The sequence below is a fragment of the Conger conger genome, chromosome 14 (genome assembly GCF_963514075.1).
Source record: "Conger conger chromosome 14, fConCon1.1, whole genome shotgun sequence".
NCBI lineage: Eukaryota > Metazoa > Chordata > Actinopteri > Anguilliformes > Congridae > Conger > Conger conger.
The window spans coordinates 38,971,325-38,990,216 of record NC_083773.1 but is presented as its reverse complement, the minus strand read 5'-3'; the positions used below and the strand labels follow the sequence as shown (position 1 = coordinate 38,990,216).

The following is an 18,892-nucleotide window of genomic DNA, read 5'->3' as shown; positions in this document are numbered from 1 at the left end:
TTACAAACTCCACGACCCAGGTTCGCAATCGCAATACAACACGACCCTGTAGTTTATAGGAACAGCGAACCCAGGTTCGCAATACAATACAACACGACCCTGTAGTTTATAGGAACAGCAAAACAACTTCACTTTCTATAATGTGGTGTCGTTATGTAATGTTTGGCATGAAGCCAAGATGACAAGGAAAGAGACAGGTGAAACCAGGTGGATAGGAACAGCCAGTTTAAATCGGACGAATTTATAGTGGTATGCAATGATCAAACTTGTTTTGAAAACAAGAAAAACCAGTCAAGCAAGAGCCCTGCCCGAAACAGCCTCCTATGAAGTGTCAGGCATGGCCACCCTGGAATATATACATTATCCACGGATTTTAAAGTACACTGTGCTTAAATGGCGGCGTTCTATGATGACGTATCTGTCATCTTACTTTTTACTCGTTGACTAAAGCCGCCTTTTGTACCCCAAATAATAGTATACTTACAGCCTATGTGTAGTTTCTGAGATGAGACCTTATTTTTTAGTTAAAAAATAATATAATAATAATAAGAATAATTATTATTATTATTATTATTTTTTTTATTTTTTTTTCTGTAGAGGAGAGAATTGATACCTGACCAACTCAAGCTATGTTTTGATACAGCAGGTGCCAGCTCATACCCAGCTAGACCAACTTTATGACCAGCTTGGCCAGCTTATACCTAAATAGATCATTGCAATTATATAGAGCTTTTCTAGACACTCAACGCACTGATGAGGGGGAAACTCCCCTCAACCACCACCCACTTGGGTGATGCACAGCTGCCATTTTGCACCAGAATGCTCACCACACACCAGCTAAGGTGGAGAGGGATCGGCAATTACCACAGTGAGTCAGGACCTCGGTTTAACATTTCACCCAAAAGATAGCATCTCCTATACCACAGTGTCCCCATCACTGCACTGGGGCATTGGGGATAATTCAATGGAAACATTAATTTAAGAAAAGTATTTATCCAAAACCAAGGCTCCATAATGATTGGTTTTGTACTTCATGCATCCACCTCTGGCCAGGATAACAGCATAGAGTATTTTCCTGTAATTGACAAGGTTAAGGAAGACTGTGGCAGGTTGGGTCAGTTTGCAGGGAGGAAACAGGCTACACCAAAAGGCAGAAGTATCTGAGAGGTGAAGGAAATATGTGTAGTCTGACCAATGCTACTGGAACAGGGTTTATTTAATTTTGTTCTCATTTATCTGACTCCAAAGGATAAGTTCAACTGCTCCTCTGTTCTAACAGTTCAACAAAAGGAACTGCAAATAGTGTGGCTCTATACAGTCGCTCCTGCTGATGTTATCTCTGTATGCATAACAAACCTGGTTAACCTTTGTAACACAGCTGGATGCTGACTCACAGGTAACTTGCATTACCTATGGTTTATTTCTAAATGCTGTTTCAAGATCATTATTCAGCAACCAGTGTACTACACCACCAATGACACCAAACTATTTCCCACAACTTTAGCTATCTAAAGATGCCAAACACTGTATGTGGAAAATCCATGGTTTATACAGTGCTATTTCAACTCAACAGTTCTAGGAGCATTCCACTGAGGTGGCAGAATTGCGCAGAGGCAGCACAATGATGGGAGCAATAGTCCTGTATTGACGAGCACTGTCTTTTCATCAAACCTTGCTGACCCTGTGTTTCCTTTTGGGGGTCTGCAGAGAGGCACACTTATGTTAAATGCCCTACACACTCAAGATCTCATTAATACTTGTTAATACTCCTCCTATTTGGATCATGTTAATTGTTATGCCATAACAAAGTAGGCTAGTTGTTGTGAACTATTTTTGCCTTTTGCTTGATGACTTTCTGCTGTGTAAGGAATGACTGTTTAGGGGGTTTCCATTCGAGTGAGATTTATTGAGTAGATTAAACTGGAGGCAAAACAGGGCGAGGCATTGACCAATTTTCAGTGTATTTTTGTATTTTGAGGAATCATCCATTTTGTTGGATGCAAAGTGGCCTGTCATATAAAGCTGTCATGTTTGAGGTGCCTGCTCAGCTATATAGGAAAAAACCTCAACGCACCATCACATTTCGAAATATTACACCTGATCATCTTGCACCCCACCCCTGACCCACTCTCATCTACCGACAAACTGGTCACCGATTACAATGCCTGTCTCTCCTCCTCACTGGACACTTTAGCCCCTCTTAAGGCACGTGCTGTCTCTTTTAACCACTCTGTGCCCCGGTTTACCCCTCAACTCTGCCTTCTAAAAACTGTAGGGCGCCATCTAGAGAGACTATCCAAGAGAACTGGTTTAACCGTCCACTCCCACGCCTACTCTGACCATATTAACTTCTACAGAAATGCCCTCACAGTGGCCAAAAGCTCCTACTACTCCAATATCATCAACAGTGAGAGAGCCAATTCCAAAACCCTCTTCTCTACAGTGAAACACCTCCTTCAACCACTTGATAACTCCCCTGACAACACCTCCACTGACTTGTGCAATAAATTCCTGAGCTTCTTTCAAACTAAAATTGATAACATCCATAAACAGCTGTGCCTGTCACCCCCACCCACTGCCCTGCCCTCCTGGATGTCCACCCCCATGGACCCCCCATATCAAAGCTGCCTCTCCACCTTCACTCCAGTCACTGAGGAGACTATAACCAAAATGATTACCACAGCCAAGTCCTCCACCTGCCAGTTGGACCCTCTGCCTACCACTCTGGTTAAAGCTGCACTCCCTGCCTTCTCCCCACTGCTCACCCAGATTATAAACTATAAAATCCCTGGTTTCTGGCTCTGTTCCTCCCTCACTAAAATTGGCTGCCATTACACCAATACCCAAAAAATCTGGTTTAGATTTTAACAATCTAAACAATTTCCATCCCATTTCCAACCTCCCATTTGTGTCAAAAGTACTTGAACGTGTTGTGGCAGCCCAACTTCAAACTCACCTGGATTCAAATAACCTCCTTGAGGTCAGCTGCAGTTACCCATGGTGTCCCTCAGGGGTCAGTGCTTGGTCCATTATTGTTCATCATTTACCTCCTCCCCCTTGGCCGTATCATGCGTTATCATCACATCAACTTCCACTGTTATGCAGACGGTACGCAACTATATCTCAACTCTGTCCCCTTGCCCCCCCGTCCCTCCTCAGCTGTCTTCATGACATTAAAAACATGGATGACTACAAACCTCCTTCAACTCAACGGCAATAAAACTGAAATCATGCTCATTGGTTCAAAATCCACATTGTCCAAAACACCCAGCTTCCTGACAACCATTGATGGTTTCCCTGTCCCCCTGTCAACACAAGTCAAAAGCCTTGGCATCATCCTGGACAATACTTTATCCTTTGGTCCCCACATAAAAAACATCTCAAGGACTGCCTTTTTTCACCTACGCAATATCTCCCGACTCCGCCCCTCACTCTCCCACACCAGTGCTGAAACTCTAATCCATGCCTTTGTCACCTCCCAGCTGGATTACTGCAACAGCATCCTCTCAGGACTCCCCATCAAACTTCAAATTATACAAAATTCTGCTGCCCGAATCCTCACCCACAAAAAATCTCATGACCACATCACACCCATCCTCACTCAGCTACACTGGTTACCAGTTCAACAGTGCATTGATTTCAAGATCCTTCTATTCACATACAAGGCTTTGAACACCCTTGCACCCCCCTATCTCTCTGACCTTCTTCACGACTACACCCCAACTCGCACTCTCCGCTCCTCCTCAGCTGGCCTCCTGTCTATCCCCACCACCCAACTCTCTATTATGGGTGCTCCAGCATTAGCTCTACAGCACCCAGGCTCTGGAACTCTCTACCCATACACATCCGCCATCACTGTCATCTTTCAAAACTCATCTGTTTACTCTTGCATACCCCTGACTGTTTCCTTCCCTTTACATGTTCTTGTGTCTATCTCTTTCTGCTGTCTGTTTGTTTGATATGAATTGTATGTTCATTGTAAATTATTTTTAATTGGATATATTGTATCACGTTTTCCTTTTTGTTGATGATTTTAAATTAGATATTTAGTATCATGTTTTTACCATGTTTATTTTGTATTTTGTACAATGTAAGGTGACCTTGAGTGTCTAGAAAGGCGCAACTTCAAATAAAATGTATTATTATTATTTATTATTAATCACTCTCCAATCCAGTAAGTGCATCATTCTGACCAGGTGTTTAGTATCGCTGCGGACTTTCCTCTAGACGCGGTAACGTTGATTTTTAAATTGCTCATTTGAACAGCAAGGGTTAGGGCTTGAGCAACATTTGTCTTAAATAGTTTAAATAACTGTGGAATTTATCAGTAGATTAGCTTTGATTTCATATTGCTTGTGAGCAATTGTAGGCCATTTAAATAGGCGTGTCGGAGTGTCATCCCTCCATCATCCAGAACTACCGCCCGGTATCTCTTCTTCCTCTCCTTTCTAAAACTATAGAACGAGCCGCTTCTACTCAACTTTCTTCTTTCTTTTCTAACAACAACCTGCTAGACCCCCATCAGTCTGGCTTCAGATCGGGCCACTCGACAGAGACTGCGCTCCTCTCCGTCAGTGAGTCACTCCATGCCGCACGAGCAGCCTCCCTCTCCTCCTCATTCTTCTAGACCCCCCTGCTGCCTTCGACACTGTGGATCACTCCATCCTCCTGTCTGCCCTGTCAGCAACGGGCATCTGTGGCACAGCCCTGGACTGGATTGAGTCCTACCTCTCTGGTCGCTCCTTCCAGGTTGCCTGGGCTGGTTCGGTATTGACACCTCGGCCCCTCGCCACAGGAGTTCCCCAGGGCTCAGTCCTAGGCCCGCTTCTTTTTTCTCTTTACACTCGCTCCCTTGGCCCTGTGATCACTGCACATCGGCTATCCTACCACTGCTACGCGGACGATACCCAACTCTTTGTCTCGTTCCCGCCGTCTGATACGCAGGTTTCAGCCCGTATCTCTGCTTGCCTGAGGGACATCCAGAGCTGGATGGACAACCACCATCTAAAGCTCAACCCAGGCAAGACTGAAATGATATTCATCCCTGCTAAAACCTCTCCCCATCTGGATCTCTCCATTTCCCTCAGGGATACCACACTCACGCCGTCACCCAGTGCAAGGAACCTCGGCGTGGTGATGGACAGCAGACTGTCCCTCTCCGAGAACATTGTGGCGGTGACCCGGTCATGCAGGTTCTTCCTATACAACATACGGAGAATCCGCCCCTTTCTCACCCCCTACTCGACCCAGCTCCTGGTCCAAGCGATGGTTCCCAGCGTCTGCCATCAGACCCCTCCAACTCATCCAGAATGCAGCAGCTCGTCTGGTCTTCAACCTTCCCAAATACTCACACGTCACCCCCCTGCTTACTTCCCTCCACTGGCTGCCTGTCATGGCTCGCATCAAATTCAAAACATTGGTGCTAGCCTTCCAAGCAGTTAAAGGGTCTTCCCCAGCTTATCTACAAAAAATCATCAGACCCTACACCCCTGCCAGACCTCTTCGTTCAGCCTCCACAGGCCGCTTGGCACCTCCCCCTCTCCGAACCTCCACATCACGCTCACAACTACTGTCTGTTCTGGCTCCACGGTGGTGGAACGAACTCCCCGTTGAGGTCAGAACTGTAGAATCTCTCCCCACCTTCAAGCGCAAGCTGAAGACACACCTCTTCAAGCAGCACCTCTCCCCATCCCTCCCTACCTCCCTGTGAACCTTAATTGTTGTCTCTGTGACTTGCTTTGTGTATCGGTATTTTTAGTTGGCTAGGTAAGCAGTGTTTGGATAGTTAACTTTGGTCACTTTTGCTCTGTTTCTTTGTTTCTTTGTTCTCAAAAAAAACAAAATAATAAATAAATAAAAAAGGCCCTCGTCCTTATCTTTGTTGTACAGGTAGCAGTTGAAATTGTACTTCCCTCTAGGGTCTTTCAGCGAACTTATCCCTGGTTATGGGTTTGCACTTTGTTGTACGTCGCTCTGGATAAGAGCGTCTGCCAAATGCCAATAATGTAATGTAATGTAATCCAAGGAATACTGATCACTATCAGGCTAATGCAGAAACAAAATGGCTTCCTAAACTGCTAAAGGGTCAGTACCCAAAAATAAAATAGCTGTATTTCCACTAGCCTGGACTGCCGTACAGAGTTTCACTGAGGTTTGATGACTTTCATAGAGATCCAATGCAGCTTACCCTGATGGAACAGGGCCAAAGTTGAGCACCAAAAAAATGACTTGACAACTACAAATAAGAAAAACGCAATGGCAATGTGTTTTTCAAAATATAATGACATGGTTACTCATGAACATCCACAGACCTTGTTGTGCATGGATTATTACAATATATGAACCTTTGAAGCCTAATGATGCATTTTGCATCAAAAAGTGCTCACTTTAATCTCTGTCTCTTCTTTCTGAATATAGGTCCCCTTTTTTGTTATGCAGGGGAGACTTGAGACTCTCAAATACGTTGAATTGACAGGCAGTATCATCAGAAAGAAAACATAATTGACCCTTTCAGTTCTCGGAGCATATTTCTGCCAGGTACTTTGCTGATACTTCTATATATTATAAAGTAATGGTGTGTCCTATTGACACGACACTATAGGTTACTCCATACAGCCTATTCTTGAAATGCAGGATGATATTCCTGAACTGACACCTTTGATTTTGGAGATAAACAGCTGGTAGCTGGTTGACCAGCTGCTAACTCAGACAAGATACCAGCACTAGGTAGTAGACTAGCCCATAGCCTGCTTGACCAAGTTATGACCAGCTTGACCATGTTAGTTGACCAGCTCATAGCCTGCTAGACCAGCTTTAGGACCAGTTTGGCCATGCTGGTTGACCAGCTCATACCTAGCTAGAAGCTCAGTTTTCAAGCTAGTCAAGCTCGCATAGCTGGATTTTACAGCAACCAGCACTGCCAATGTCTAAACGGTGCATATCTGGAACACCAGGTGTCTATTTACTTGTAAATACCCCCGAAATACAACAAAAAGTGGAAGTATTTCAGAGGTGAAGGAAACGTGTAGTCTGACCAATGCTACTGGAACAGGGTTTGTTCTTGTTTATCTGACTCCAAAAGATAAGTTTAACTGCTTTTTCTGCTCTAACAATTCAACAAAAGGAACTGCAAATGTCCACCAATAGTGTTGCTCTATACGATCGCTATCTATCTATGTCAACGTGGACGTGCCTGTGGCCTGTATAGCCTGCAATGATACACTTATGTATCTTGTGACGGCACTGTTGTATAGGCGAGTGACTACGGGGTGCAGGTATCCGAGGTTGTCTATGTCTGCTAGGACTCCAAACTGCTAAGTGTGCAGTGGTGCAAGTCAAGAGGATGCAGGTTCAAATTAATACAATTTATGAAACAATGTGCATTGCAGAAATAGAATGAAAATGTGTTCCAAGAATTACAAGGTGTCATATGAATGGCTATACGCAAATGCGTAGGAGGCTGTATTAGCGAGTCTTCGTACCGTTCCACATTTCCTTCTATATACCCAGGGTTTACAGGAAAACAACAAATCATCAAATAAAGAGTCTGTATGAAGGTAAGATGGCGGTAACAACAAGGTAGCAATCTAGTCCCACCCCCCTATTCCCATAGAGATCCATTGAAATGCAAAGAGTTATGGTATCGCTTGTAGGACAACCTGAGAACAAGATATCCAGACGCTGGTGATTTTGATAGGTCACAGACATCAGGAAGTCATGCTATGTAATGGATATGCAACCAAATACAAAACATGACTATTTTATTTGACATGTTAAATTGTCTCAAATATTGAAATGGGGGGCTATGTATAAAAAGTGCTGTAATTCCTACATGGTGCAACCAAAATGTATAAAAACATGGCTTAATAAAATATGAGAATCTGCACTTTGACCACATATCAATTGCTTGATTACAAACAGTGGAAATAAAACATTAATCAAAAAATCCAGAAAAAGACAAGGTGTGTCCAAACTTTTGACTGGTACTGTACCTGGACTACCTTGCAAATTAGTCCAGGAGTTTATAAGGTGTGTTTCTTACTACAGTAGGCGGCTGAGACCAGGAACAAAGGAGAGGAGAGAGAGAGTCGAGACCAGGAGACCACTCCAGAGTGCAAGTTTTTATTTCATTTTGTTTATCCTTCAGTTCATCATGCATTTTACTTTCTTTTGCCTTTTTTATTTTGGCTTATTGTGTTCATTTAGTATTTCTGCCCAGAACCCGTGAGGGGGAAGGGAATATACTTTTGATTATATATTTTGTGTTGGTGTTGGTGCTCTCTCGCTTTCCAGGTGGCAAACAGTGTCGCATCTCCCACGCAGTGTGTGACAAACACATTTGGAGGGATTTTGGACCATTCTTCTATGCAGATCTTTGCAGGATCCTTCACATTCTTGGGTTTACGCTTATCAACTACCTTCTCCAGTTCAGCTCACAGGTTATCGATTGGACTGAGGACCGGCATCAGAACATGGCTTTTGTTGTCACAGAAACATTTCTGTGTGGATTTTGTGGTATGCTTTGGGTCATTGTCTTGCTGGAAAGTCCATCTACAGCCGAGCCTCATGCTTGTGGTAGGGTCAAACTGATTGTCAGACAAAATTATACCATTGATTTTAACCAGTGCCCCTGGACCCCTGGAATTAAAACAACCCAAAAACATCACTTAAGTGTGCACAGGTGCAGCTTTTAAACTTGCTGAAAGTCGATCCCTTTCAAGTGCGTTGTCGGACAACGTGCATCGGCTCCAGTCAGGCCAGGGGACGGACCCAATGAACCAGGTCATTTTGAGACGTGTGTTTTCATACTTCAAAGGCTGTACACTTTATAAAAGATAAATGATACATCAAAAATTATGAAATTATGACAATGGATTATCCCATTTAACATTGGAGAGGCAAAATAACAAATACTAAAACATGACAATAGCGCCACCTTGTGATTTGTACAAAAAAAATTTTCAAAACAAGGAAATTATCCAAAGCGGAGGGGTATAAGAAAGGAAGTAAATTCAGAACGAAGATAAAGCAAAATACTACAAGAACTAAGTTATTGTTGTTTTTATACCTCCAGTCACGGGTTGCTGCCAAGGCGAAGGCTTTAGGAAGCCTTGGATTTAAATTTAAATCCTGATTAAATTGCTGGGATGAAGAATTTGGGATTTAATTTTTGTTCATTTAATGGCAGGTATTGGAAATTTCACAGTAAAAAGGAAGACATTTTTATTAGACATATAAGTGTCTTAAGGCTTCAACAGAGATCATTACCGCGTCCATAAATGTGTATTTGGTGTCATATGGGTGAAGGCGGAATTAACATTTAGCCTTTGTTGAATACTAGCGGCTGCTGCATACTTCCTTTACGGCTACAGAAGTCGATGAAGTCCGCGGGTTTCAAATTGAGTGCGCGGCTTATTATGGAAGCTTAGGCCCAGAAGTTGTAACGTATTGTTCGATAAAAGTTTATAACGGAAAAGGGGAACTGCTTTTAATAGTAATCCAGTACGCAGATATCTATAAATAAAGGAGACATCTTTCAAGTTCACAATTTGGGAAAATGTCGAATGATTTCGCGTGTGTTGTGTTGCCAGCTTAGGCTAGCTAACTTAGCAGGTTGACGTTGGTCAAGTTGACTGTTGTTGCTAACGTTAGATAGTGAATGGGCTACGTCGGAGATTTACTTTACACATCTGATCCAACGTATATGTTTTGAAATGAAACTTCTGGAGAATTCAAGTTTTGAAGCCATAAATTCCCAACTCACGATTGAAACAGGAAACTGCCAGATAATAGGACGGTAAGTTATAAACAAACACTACCTATGTTAGCAAGCAATCTTAATTGACAGTAAAGCTACTGCGATGAACTAACGTTAGCTAGCAGCAGCTAGTCTATCCGCATAGCTAACTGCTGTTAACATTCATGAAAATGTCTTCAGCTATTTTTGCATGGTACTCATGTGATAAACGCTTGTGTTTTCTGGCGTTTGCGATAACGTTAAGATAGCTAGTAACCTAGTTTGCTTAGACGGCTATGTAACATTAGCTGGCTGCACACCTTGGAAAGAAATTTAGCCTACCAGCGCTTGTAACTTAACAGTTAGCTGTTAAATTTTTCACTTTTTTTATTCCTTTCGTTTATGAGAGATAGTGGTCGAGAAGTTTGCAGCTAACCTATGAAAGTTGTGAACATGAACGTTGTGAACTTGCAAGTTGAACAAAATGTAGAAAGAACCTTTCGTATCCCGCTGTCCGCAGGATTGAGAGCTACTCATGTAAAATGGCAGGCGATGACAAACAGATGTTTAAGCAGTTTTGTCAGGAGGGTTTGCCACACGTCCTGGAGGCGCTGTCCCCACCACAGACCTCTGGAGCCAGTCCCAAGTAAGACCACCATAAAGATAAATATTTCTGACAAGTATAATGACCTGAGTAAATTGGCAATCTATAGTCTTTACCCAAAATCTAACATTCTCTCATATCTTGTAGTAGAATGTTATGCTTTGCGTAAATATAACATGATAACGCTAGACCCACACCTGCATTTTTCAAGCATGTATAGATGCCGGACCAAAGTAAAGTTTTAATGCGCCCTTTGATTTGATATAACCGTCCGCTCCCTTCTCCCTTCTTCAAAAGCTCAGCGTATTGAGCTCAGTGTAAGCAATAGGCTGCAGTGTGAGTGGAAGAAGTACTTGACTTTGGGTTAACCCAGAGTCGTATGTCGTTACAGGCTGAGTCAAAGTGGGCAGAGTGGGGATGAGGGTGAAGGCCCTCTATCGGACAAGTGCAGCCGGAAGACACTCTTCTACCTGATTGCCACTCTCAACGCCTCCTTCCGTCCCGACTACGACTTCAGTCGCGCCAAAAGCCACGACTTCAGCCGGGAGCCCAGTGTTAATTGGGTGAGGCCTTTTATTAGTATCAGTATTAACGAAGGTAACACTCTGGCCACGAAAGGGGAACCCGGCCAATTGCATTTAATGCGTACTTGCTCAAAATAGCCGAAAGTAATCAATGGTCCTCATTTAGGAAGAGAGCCGTGTTTTTTCAATATATTTTATTAGTTGTTTGCTTCGTCTGTAGGTAAATGACAAGTCTGGATAGCCTAAATGGCCTATTCTCATCATGTATTCCTAGGGATATAATTTTGACAGTGCACATAGTTTTCATGGCGTGTTATGAAAATGTCAATTATTTGCAGCAAAATCAAAAAATGGTTATTGCTCCAGGCAGATCCTCCAATTCTTTTGCATGATTTGTGATTGTATGCAGCATGCTGTAGAGTGTTGGTTTGTGCTACAGGGAAATGTGTGTTGATTGCAGTCTGGCTGTGATCTCAGGTGTGCAATGCGGTGAACAGCAGTCTGTCCTCAGCCGCCGGAGGAGAGTTCAGCCGAATGCAGGCCCAGCTGTGGCAAGCCATCGATGATGAGATCTGCCTGTCTGAATGTGACATCTACAGGTAAGAGCGAGATCTGCCTGTCTGAATAAGACTTTTACAGGGTAAAGCTGAGTGTGCATGTTACCTGCTCCTGTTCATCTCTCTGTTCTGCAGCTGAAGCTGAACAGTGTGCATGTGGGCTGATGAGAGGATATGGAGGTTTAATTTGTCTTATAAATGATGTTCTGTCTCCCTGGCAGCTATAATCCGGACCTGGATTCAGACCCGTACGGAGAGGAGGGGAACCTTTGGTCCTTCAACTACTTTTTCTACAATAAGAGGTTGAAACGGATTGTATTCTTCACCTGTCGATCGGTCAGGTGAGCCTGGAGAAAAATAAGGACAGAAACGACTCCACTGTCGAAAGAGGAGTAGGCATCAGCCGTTTGAACAGGGGGTGGAAGTGACCCATCTCTGTTTGAGCCAATGGGCGTTGAAATGATCTTTTTCTGTTTGAGCCTAACTGGTTGGCAGTGCATGCCCAGAGTCATGTGACTGACTGCAGGTCAGTATGAAATGAACAAGCAGGATGTTTTTTTCTGTAGGTCATTATGAAATGAACAAGCAGGATGTTTTTTTCTGTAGGTCATTATGAAATGAACAAGCAGGATGTTTTTTTCTGTCGGTCATTATGAAATGAACAAGCAGGATGTTTGTCTGTAGGGCATTATAAAATGAACAAGCAGGATGTTTGTCTGTAGGTCAGTATGAAATGAACAAGCAGGATGTTTGTCTGTAGGTCAGTATGAAATGAACAAGCAGGATGTTTGTCTGTAGGTCATTATGAAGTGAACAAGCAGGATGTTTGTAGATCAGTATGAAATGAACTAGCAGGATGTTTGTCTGTAGGTCATTATGAAATGAACAAGCAGGATGTTTGTCTGTAGGTCAGTATGAAATGAACAAGCAGGATGTTTGTCTGTAGGTCATTATGAAATGAACAAGCAGGATGTTTGTCTGTAGGTCATTATGAAATGAACAAGCAGGATGTTTGTCTGTAGGTCATTATGAAATGAACAAGCAGGATGTTTGTCTGTAGGTCAGTATGAAATGAACAAGCAGGATGTTTGTCTGTAGGTCATTATGAAATGAACAAGCAGGATGTTTGTCTGTCAGTATGAAATGAACAAGCAGGATGTTTGTCTGTAGGTCATTATGAAATGAACAAGCAGGGCGTAATGTGCGTGTTGGTCAGTCACTTACTCCTGCCTCCTTATGTCAGTGTGTTCATGGCCCCACGAGACTCAGGCATTGGTAATGACCTGGACCTGGAGCTGGAGGAGGAGGAGGAAGGTAACATGGAGGAGAGGTGAGTAGCTTATATTACCTGCCTATAGTACAGGAGGCTTTGTGCCTGAGGCTAACTGCACCTCTGCTATATTTTCCAGTATCACAACAGGGTCACAAATTTTTCGTATTTCATTCTCGGGATAAATATATATTTGCCAAGGAAAAGCACCATTGAGATATGCACTTCAAATGTACGCAATAAAACAGGCTTCAAAATCGTACCGACACATTGACCCATCGCTGCCAGATAGCAAGACTCTAAGAGCATAAATCAGAATTGGTACCATTTCCTTAACTGTCAGCCAGATGGTGCAATAACTCACTAAATGACTGGTTTAAGAATTAAGACGAAAACCTTTCTTCCTTGTCCTGCTGACACTGCCCATTGCCTCCCGGGAACTCTGTATACTACAGTTGGCTCCAGAATCATTGGCACACCTGATGAAAATGGCTGTATTTGCCAAAATTGCCAGGCATGAAAAAAGTATATTTTGTAACCAACACAGATCATCTATGTATACATTATGCTCAAACATATAGGAATACTACATACTTTTATTTTGATACATTTATTTTCATGTATTCAGTGTTTTTTTTATTTTTTATGAAGTAATCTTATTAATTTTTTTATGAAAACCAAAATGATTGGCATCCCTAACAATTATTGTAAATAAACGTAAATTAATTAATCTCAGTCTAAATTAACTATATTGTGTGAAAAGGAAAAAAAAACTAAGAACTGTCCATCCAAAAGAGACAATTTGTAATTGACCGTCACAAGTAATGGGTTCAACAAACTACTTAGCACTGTAAAGACAATTATACAAGTATTTAAAACATATGGAATGGTTGCAAACTTGCCAGGAAGTGGACGTTGTTACCAAGGGTGGTGAGGAAGATGGTTGGGGAGCTCTTAAAGAACCCAAGGATCAACAATGGTTGCATCTCGGGGTCACCAAGTCTCAAGATCGGCCGTAAATTTTCTCCATCTCAACAAACTCTTTAGAATGGTTGCATGAAGAAAGCCCTCACTGGGCACTAGATGCCAATCCAAGCATCTACAGTTTGCCACATATCATTGGAATTATGAATGGAAGAGAGTGCTATGGTCAGATGAGACCAAAATCGAGTTAGATGTATTTTTGGTGGCAAAAGAGGAATGCATAAAAGAAGAGGCAGCTCATTCATGCAGTCAAGTATGGCGGTGGGGCATTGATGTTTTGGGGATGTTCTGCTGCCAGTGGTCCAGGTATACTAGTTAAGATCAATGGCACAATGAATTCCACAAAGTACCAGGAAATTTGTGCGGAAAACCTGGTTGCCTTTGCTAAGAGTCTTGGTCGTAGATAGACTTTCCAGAAGTCTACAAACATACATCAAAATCCACACAGTTATAGTAAAAACTATCCATGTTCCGCAGTGGCCAGTCGCCATCAACAGGACTTAAATCCCATCCAGAACCACCTGTGATCTGAAGAGGGTAATCAATAGGTGCAAGGCCAAGGATGTCATTGATCTTGAAAAGTTCTACATGGTGGAATGGTCAAATATCCCTCCAGATGTGTTCTCTAACCTTATCAGAAGTTATAGGAAAAGTATCACGGCTGTCATCTTTGCCAGGGGTGATTGCGCAAAGCATTAAACCAGGGGTATTTAGGTTTCTCAAATAGTTGTGAAACCAAATGTTTTATTTTTTCATTTGACTTTGATTGAATCCATTGAATCCACAATAAAGCATATGACTTTACACATGTTGGAAAAGAAAGTTCATTGCAATAGTGTTTTGCGGTTTGCAGTATTTCGTGTGCATATTTATCTAGGGTGCCAATCATTCTGGAGCCCACTGTACATTGAAATGTTAAGAGATGCTTTTGGGTTGGTTGCGATGGTTTGCTTTTTCTCCACAGGTATGGCGCTCTGTGCACCTGAGGGAGCGGGGGAGAGCGCGCTGTGGGAAGACGGGCGTCAGAGCTCGGTGTGAAGCTGCAGCTTCAGTCTCGCTCCCGTTTCTCTGTCTGCGCCCGCCCTGCAGTCCGCCCAGCGCTCGGTTTTCCCCGGGCCCTCCCTGCGGGACGCCTGCTTGTGCACACAGCGGCTACATGCAAACGCCACGTCTCTGAAGCTGAAAGCCGTTCAAAATCGGGAACTTCCTCATTCTTTTTTTTATCTCAAATTATTCCACCGTGTACTCTAGTTTCGTTTTGATTGTGTTCTGTGGATCGTGTTTTTTTTTTGGTTTTTTTTTTGGTCGTTTGTTATTTGAGTGTGAGAAATGTCGTAATGCAGGGAGGGGTACATTTCCTCTACATTGGTAGAGGTACATTTCTGTGAACCTTTCTGTTTTCAATTTGTACTAAGAGTGTTTGACTACCTGCAAGTATTTTATTCTCTTTTTTTCTAAATAGCAAGCTTTATCATTCCATATAGCTTTGTCTTCAGACGCAGTGTCACCAGAAAATATATTCTTATCCAGTATATTTATGTTACTTCCTGTCAGACATTGGGAGCTTTGGTATGTAATGCGTAGACCATTTTGTTTGCTTGCTGTTACATGTATTGGACACTAGGGGTCCTGATACACCAGTTCCATGCCTCTCCTTTTTCCCTCAGTGCAACACTTTTAATCGTGCTCGTCATGCACACCCGCTAGTTTGTCTTTACCTTTACCTCCACTGACTGCTAAGCAGGGGTTAAAATGTCTTTTGCTTTCCGATTTTTGAATTGGATGATGAAAGCATGGTGCAATTGAATATATGACGATTACGTCAACTTAAACGTACTTGACGTTGTGATGCATTGAGCCCTTGCACCAAGCGCAAGTGTCGTTTTTAGCATCGCTGGTAGTTCATTCAGATTTTACCCTTTTCATATGCCAGCAGGCCAGTTTCATGATTTATAGGTCATATTTACTGGTTTTATTTGCTGTGTTTTCAAGGCATTGGGGAAGCATTGCATTTTAAAGACATTGCCTGGTGGCAATGTTTAATATATATACATACATCAACATAAATATATATTTTTTTAAAACATCAGAGGAAACATTTGTTTTCTTAAATATACTAGGTCCTCCATTTTCTGTTGAGGATTGGTGGAGAGATCAGCATGTGTTGTCCCGGGCTGTCACAGCCCGGTTTTATGTCCTCAGTTTTTATTCTTGTGCTTGTTTTTAATGCCCTTGTTTCGTTTTACGCAGCCAAGTGTCATACTTTGACCGGGAGCTGAGTTGCATGTAATCCTTTTGCAGTATGGAGCCACAAACGGATTACGTGCACATGCTCAACAGAAGCTTGAGTAAACGATAACTCTGTACCCGTGTACATTTCATGTGAAGGATCAGCATCAGTTTGTGATGCTGTGTTTGGCGAAGATGGCAGTAGTCCCCTAGCCTGGTGGCAGGTTACACGCTAGCTGGCCGACGACGTGTAACCCTCACCTGTCTTCAGACATTTGGTTGCTCGAGTCATTGTTGAGTCTTATCTCGCGGACATCGTGAACTTGCTGGTTCTCTGGCTATGACATTTTACCCGTGATTTGCGAGATTGCTAGGCCCGCGTAAGCCCTTCTCTGCTAGCTATGCAGAATCCGCACTGCTACAGTTCTCACTCCGTACATCAGACCGTGGTGGCAAAAACATTTCCAATGCCTCTCACTAGTTATCTTTTTGTTACTCGAGCACCAAAGCTCAGTTTCATAATGACTAAAAAGTGTTCATGCGTGTGTTAATGCATGCATGTCAAGTTGAGTCCACCTACAGTACGTTCTGGTTTTTGTGTGGTGATTCTTTGATAAGGTGGTTTCAACCAGTAGTGTTCATACAGTTGCTTTGAATTCTGCTCTGGTGGGCATTTGTTGCCATTTCTATTGAACTTGTTCCCACACATCTTTCCTTATGGCATGAAGCGTTTGAAGGAAGTACTATGAATGCTAGTCCTGAAACCACCTGCATATGACTGATGGTGTGGAATTAGACGCAGCCTTACCCGCATTCATTGCTGTGGTGACATTGGCTTAGGTGGTAAGAGCTGTCGGCTGGCAGTCAAGAGGGTTGCCGGTTCGATCCCGCCCTGTATGTGTCGGAAGTGTCCCTGAGCAGGACACCTAACCCCCAATCGCTCCTGACGAGCTGGTTGGTGCCTTGCGTGGCAGCCAATTGCCGTTGGTGTGTGTGTGTGAATGGGTGAATGAAAGCGCTTTGGATAAATAATGTATAAATGTAATATGTAAATGTTTTACCATTACCAGATATTTACCATTTACCAATAAACACTTGTGAACCGCTGATCAGAAAAGAAACCATTTTAAAGCTCCAGCCATTTCCATTATTTATTTTTGCATTGTTAATGTTTGTTTATGTTGAGGTGTAAAAGTCGGGGAAGGGGTATTCTGAGTTGTGCGCTATATTTCATTAGCTAACTGAAACGAGCTGATATCCTATGTCTGTACCCATCTCTTTTTGGATTTCCTGCTTCACAAAATTGTGAAAGATGATGGGAAATTAGTAGTTGTGAATTGTGGGTGATTTATTTGTTGTTTCTACTGAAATGGTTGTTTCATAACCACAGTGTAGTGTAGGAGTGCTGTTAGTATCACAGTCCGTTATTGGCCAATGTGTCCGTTAGGCTTTTGTCCTGGCTTTTGACAGTGTCATGCCATCTTTAGCAGATAGGTGTATGTTCTGATGCATATGCCTGTAGAGCATAACTGTTAAGAGATCAGGTGATTAGTGAATGTAATGTTTAAAATTCAAACAAAAACATTTCAAACAGAAATTTCATCCACAATCGTTCGGCTGACATTTGCACGCTTTACGGCAACTTTTACATTTGTAATTTTTAAACTTCGCTTCGAATATCGTCGCGAACGTACACGTCGGGTCACTTCCACACTGCACTTCCTGACGTCGGAAAAAGGCGCGTCCCTATGGAAGTGCGTCATCTTGCCTCAGCGCCTCTCATTTTCGTTCAGTGTCTCCGTTTGGTTTAAATCAGTGTCGAACCGTACATTATTCAAATGAACCGCCGGCCCGTAACATACGGCACAAGGAGTAAATGAGTGTTGTGTAAGGAGGGCCGGATCCCACGTACACATTGCTGGTTACTGAGGAATTTGTGGCGAACAGAAGAAAGGCAGAAGCATGCTGTGTAGGCTGAAATTCCTCCACTGCGAAGGTCAGCAAGATGGACATTCTGTTACTCATTGGAGGGAAGAATCTGTACCCTGTATTCAGCCGTTCATTGTAGTGTAGTTGTAGCTACAGTATGCTTAACCATAATTCTTACATTCATCCATTATTTATCCCAACCAGGTGTTTTGTGTAATTCACACAAAGCAGAGACTTGTATTCTCAGGGATTTTCAAGTTAACTTCAAAATGAAACCCAAGTAAAATAAATGAAATAATATTGGTTCAAGAAGAAGCATCCGTACAATACAAAACTCATTTGTTTTGTTTTTGTTACTCTTGAAGGTTGCGAGCACTGCATATTGTGGTTCCATTATGTAGGTTTGCTACTGTAATCGATCGCACCATGTTTAATAAATGTGTTAACCAAATTGTCTGTTATCGTGATTCAAACTAAGAAAATGAGTATATTTAACATTAATTTGTGAAATAAAATTCAAGAATGTTTCATGGCATTTACATTTACTGATGAATGATTAATAGTGTTGGCTGTAGAGTCTGACGTATTGTAAATTCCAAATAGTGATTTCTGGAAACAAAGGTGGCTTAAATTGAAATGGTTTGCCAGGGGGGGAAAAAACAATTACTAAAGCCATTAAGATGTCCAACTGTAAGGCCCTCATTCTGTGGAATGCGGTATTTGTTGTTATTGCTTGTGTGGGAACGCATTAAAACCACTCTCGACTGGGGCCTGGTATGGCCGTGTTTGTCCATGAAAGACCTCCACATGCAGCGGAGTATAACACATTGCACAAACTGCCCTCTTAATTTTTTTATTTTTTGTTGAGCCGTTTCGAAAGAGCAGCATGTGTTGTTTGCCTCTTTAGCATGTGCGGTTCTTGTAACTCTAAACAGGCTCTTTGACCTTAAGGTCGCTCTCGCATTGAGCAAGCATCATGAGTTCTGTTTGCTCATTCTGTGAATGTTTCCTGTCTCGGTGTTTCACTATGAAGGCACGCTGTGTGGGAGAGTCAACTGA

At 42.5% G+C, this 18,892-nt stretch overlaps 1 protein-coding gene across 1 annotated transcript; it reads left to right on the top strand.

Moving 5' to 3' along the window:
- The first annotated feature begins 8,978 nt into the window (after nt 1-8,978).
- On the top strand, nt 8,979-18,602 carry maf1a (MAF1 homolog, negative regulator of RNA polymerase III a). Its single transcript, XM_061220899.1, has 7 exons — nt 8,979-9,796; nt 10,257-10,382; nt 10,732-10,903; nt 11,342-11,463; nt 11,643-11,762; nt 12,665-12,751; nt 14,640-18,602. The coding sequence occupies exons 1-7, from the start codon at nt 9,714-9,716 to the stop codon at nt 14,659-14,661; spliced, it is 732 nt and encodes a 243-aa protein (XP_061076883.1). The 5' UTR covers nt 8,979-9,713; the 3' UTR covers nt 14,662-18,602.
- Nucleotides 18,603-18,892: the final 290 nt, after the last annotated feature.

What these genes read in the sequence shown, in the direction of transcription:
- maf1a (XM_061220899.1), top strand. Translation starts at nt 9,714, where the DNA reads ATGAAACTTCTGGAGAATTCAAGTTTTGAAGCCATAAATTCCCAACTC. An exon ending in AACTGCCAGATAATAGGACG is followed by an intron (nt 9,797 to 10,256) that starts GTAAGTTATAAA and finishes CGCTGTCCGCAG; the next exon opens with GATTGAGAGCTACTCATGTA. An exon ending in GGGAGCCCAGTGTTAATTGG is followed by an intron (nt 10,904 to 11,341) that starts GTGAGGCCTTTT and finishes CTGTGATCTCAG; the next exon opens with GTGTGCAATGCGGTGAACAG.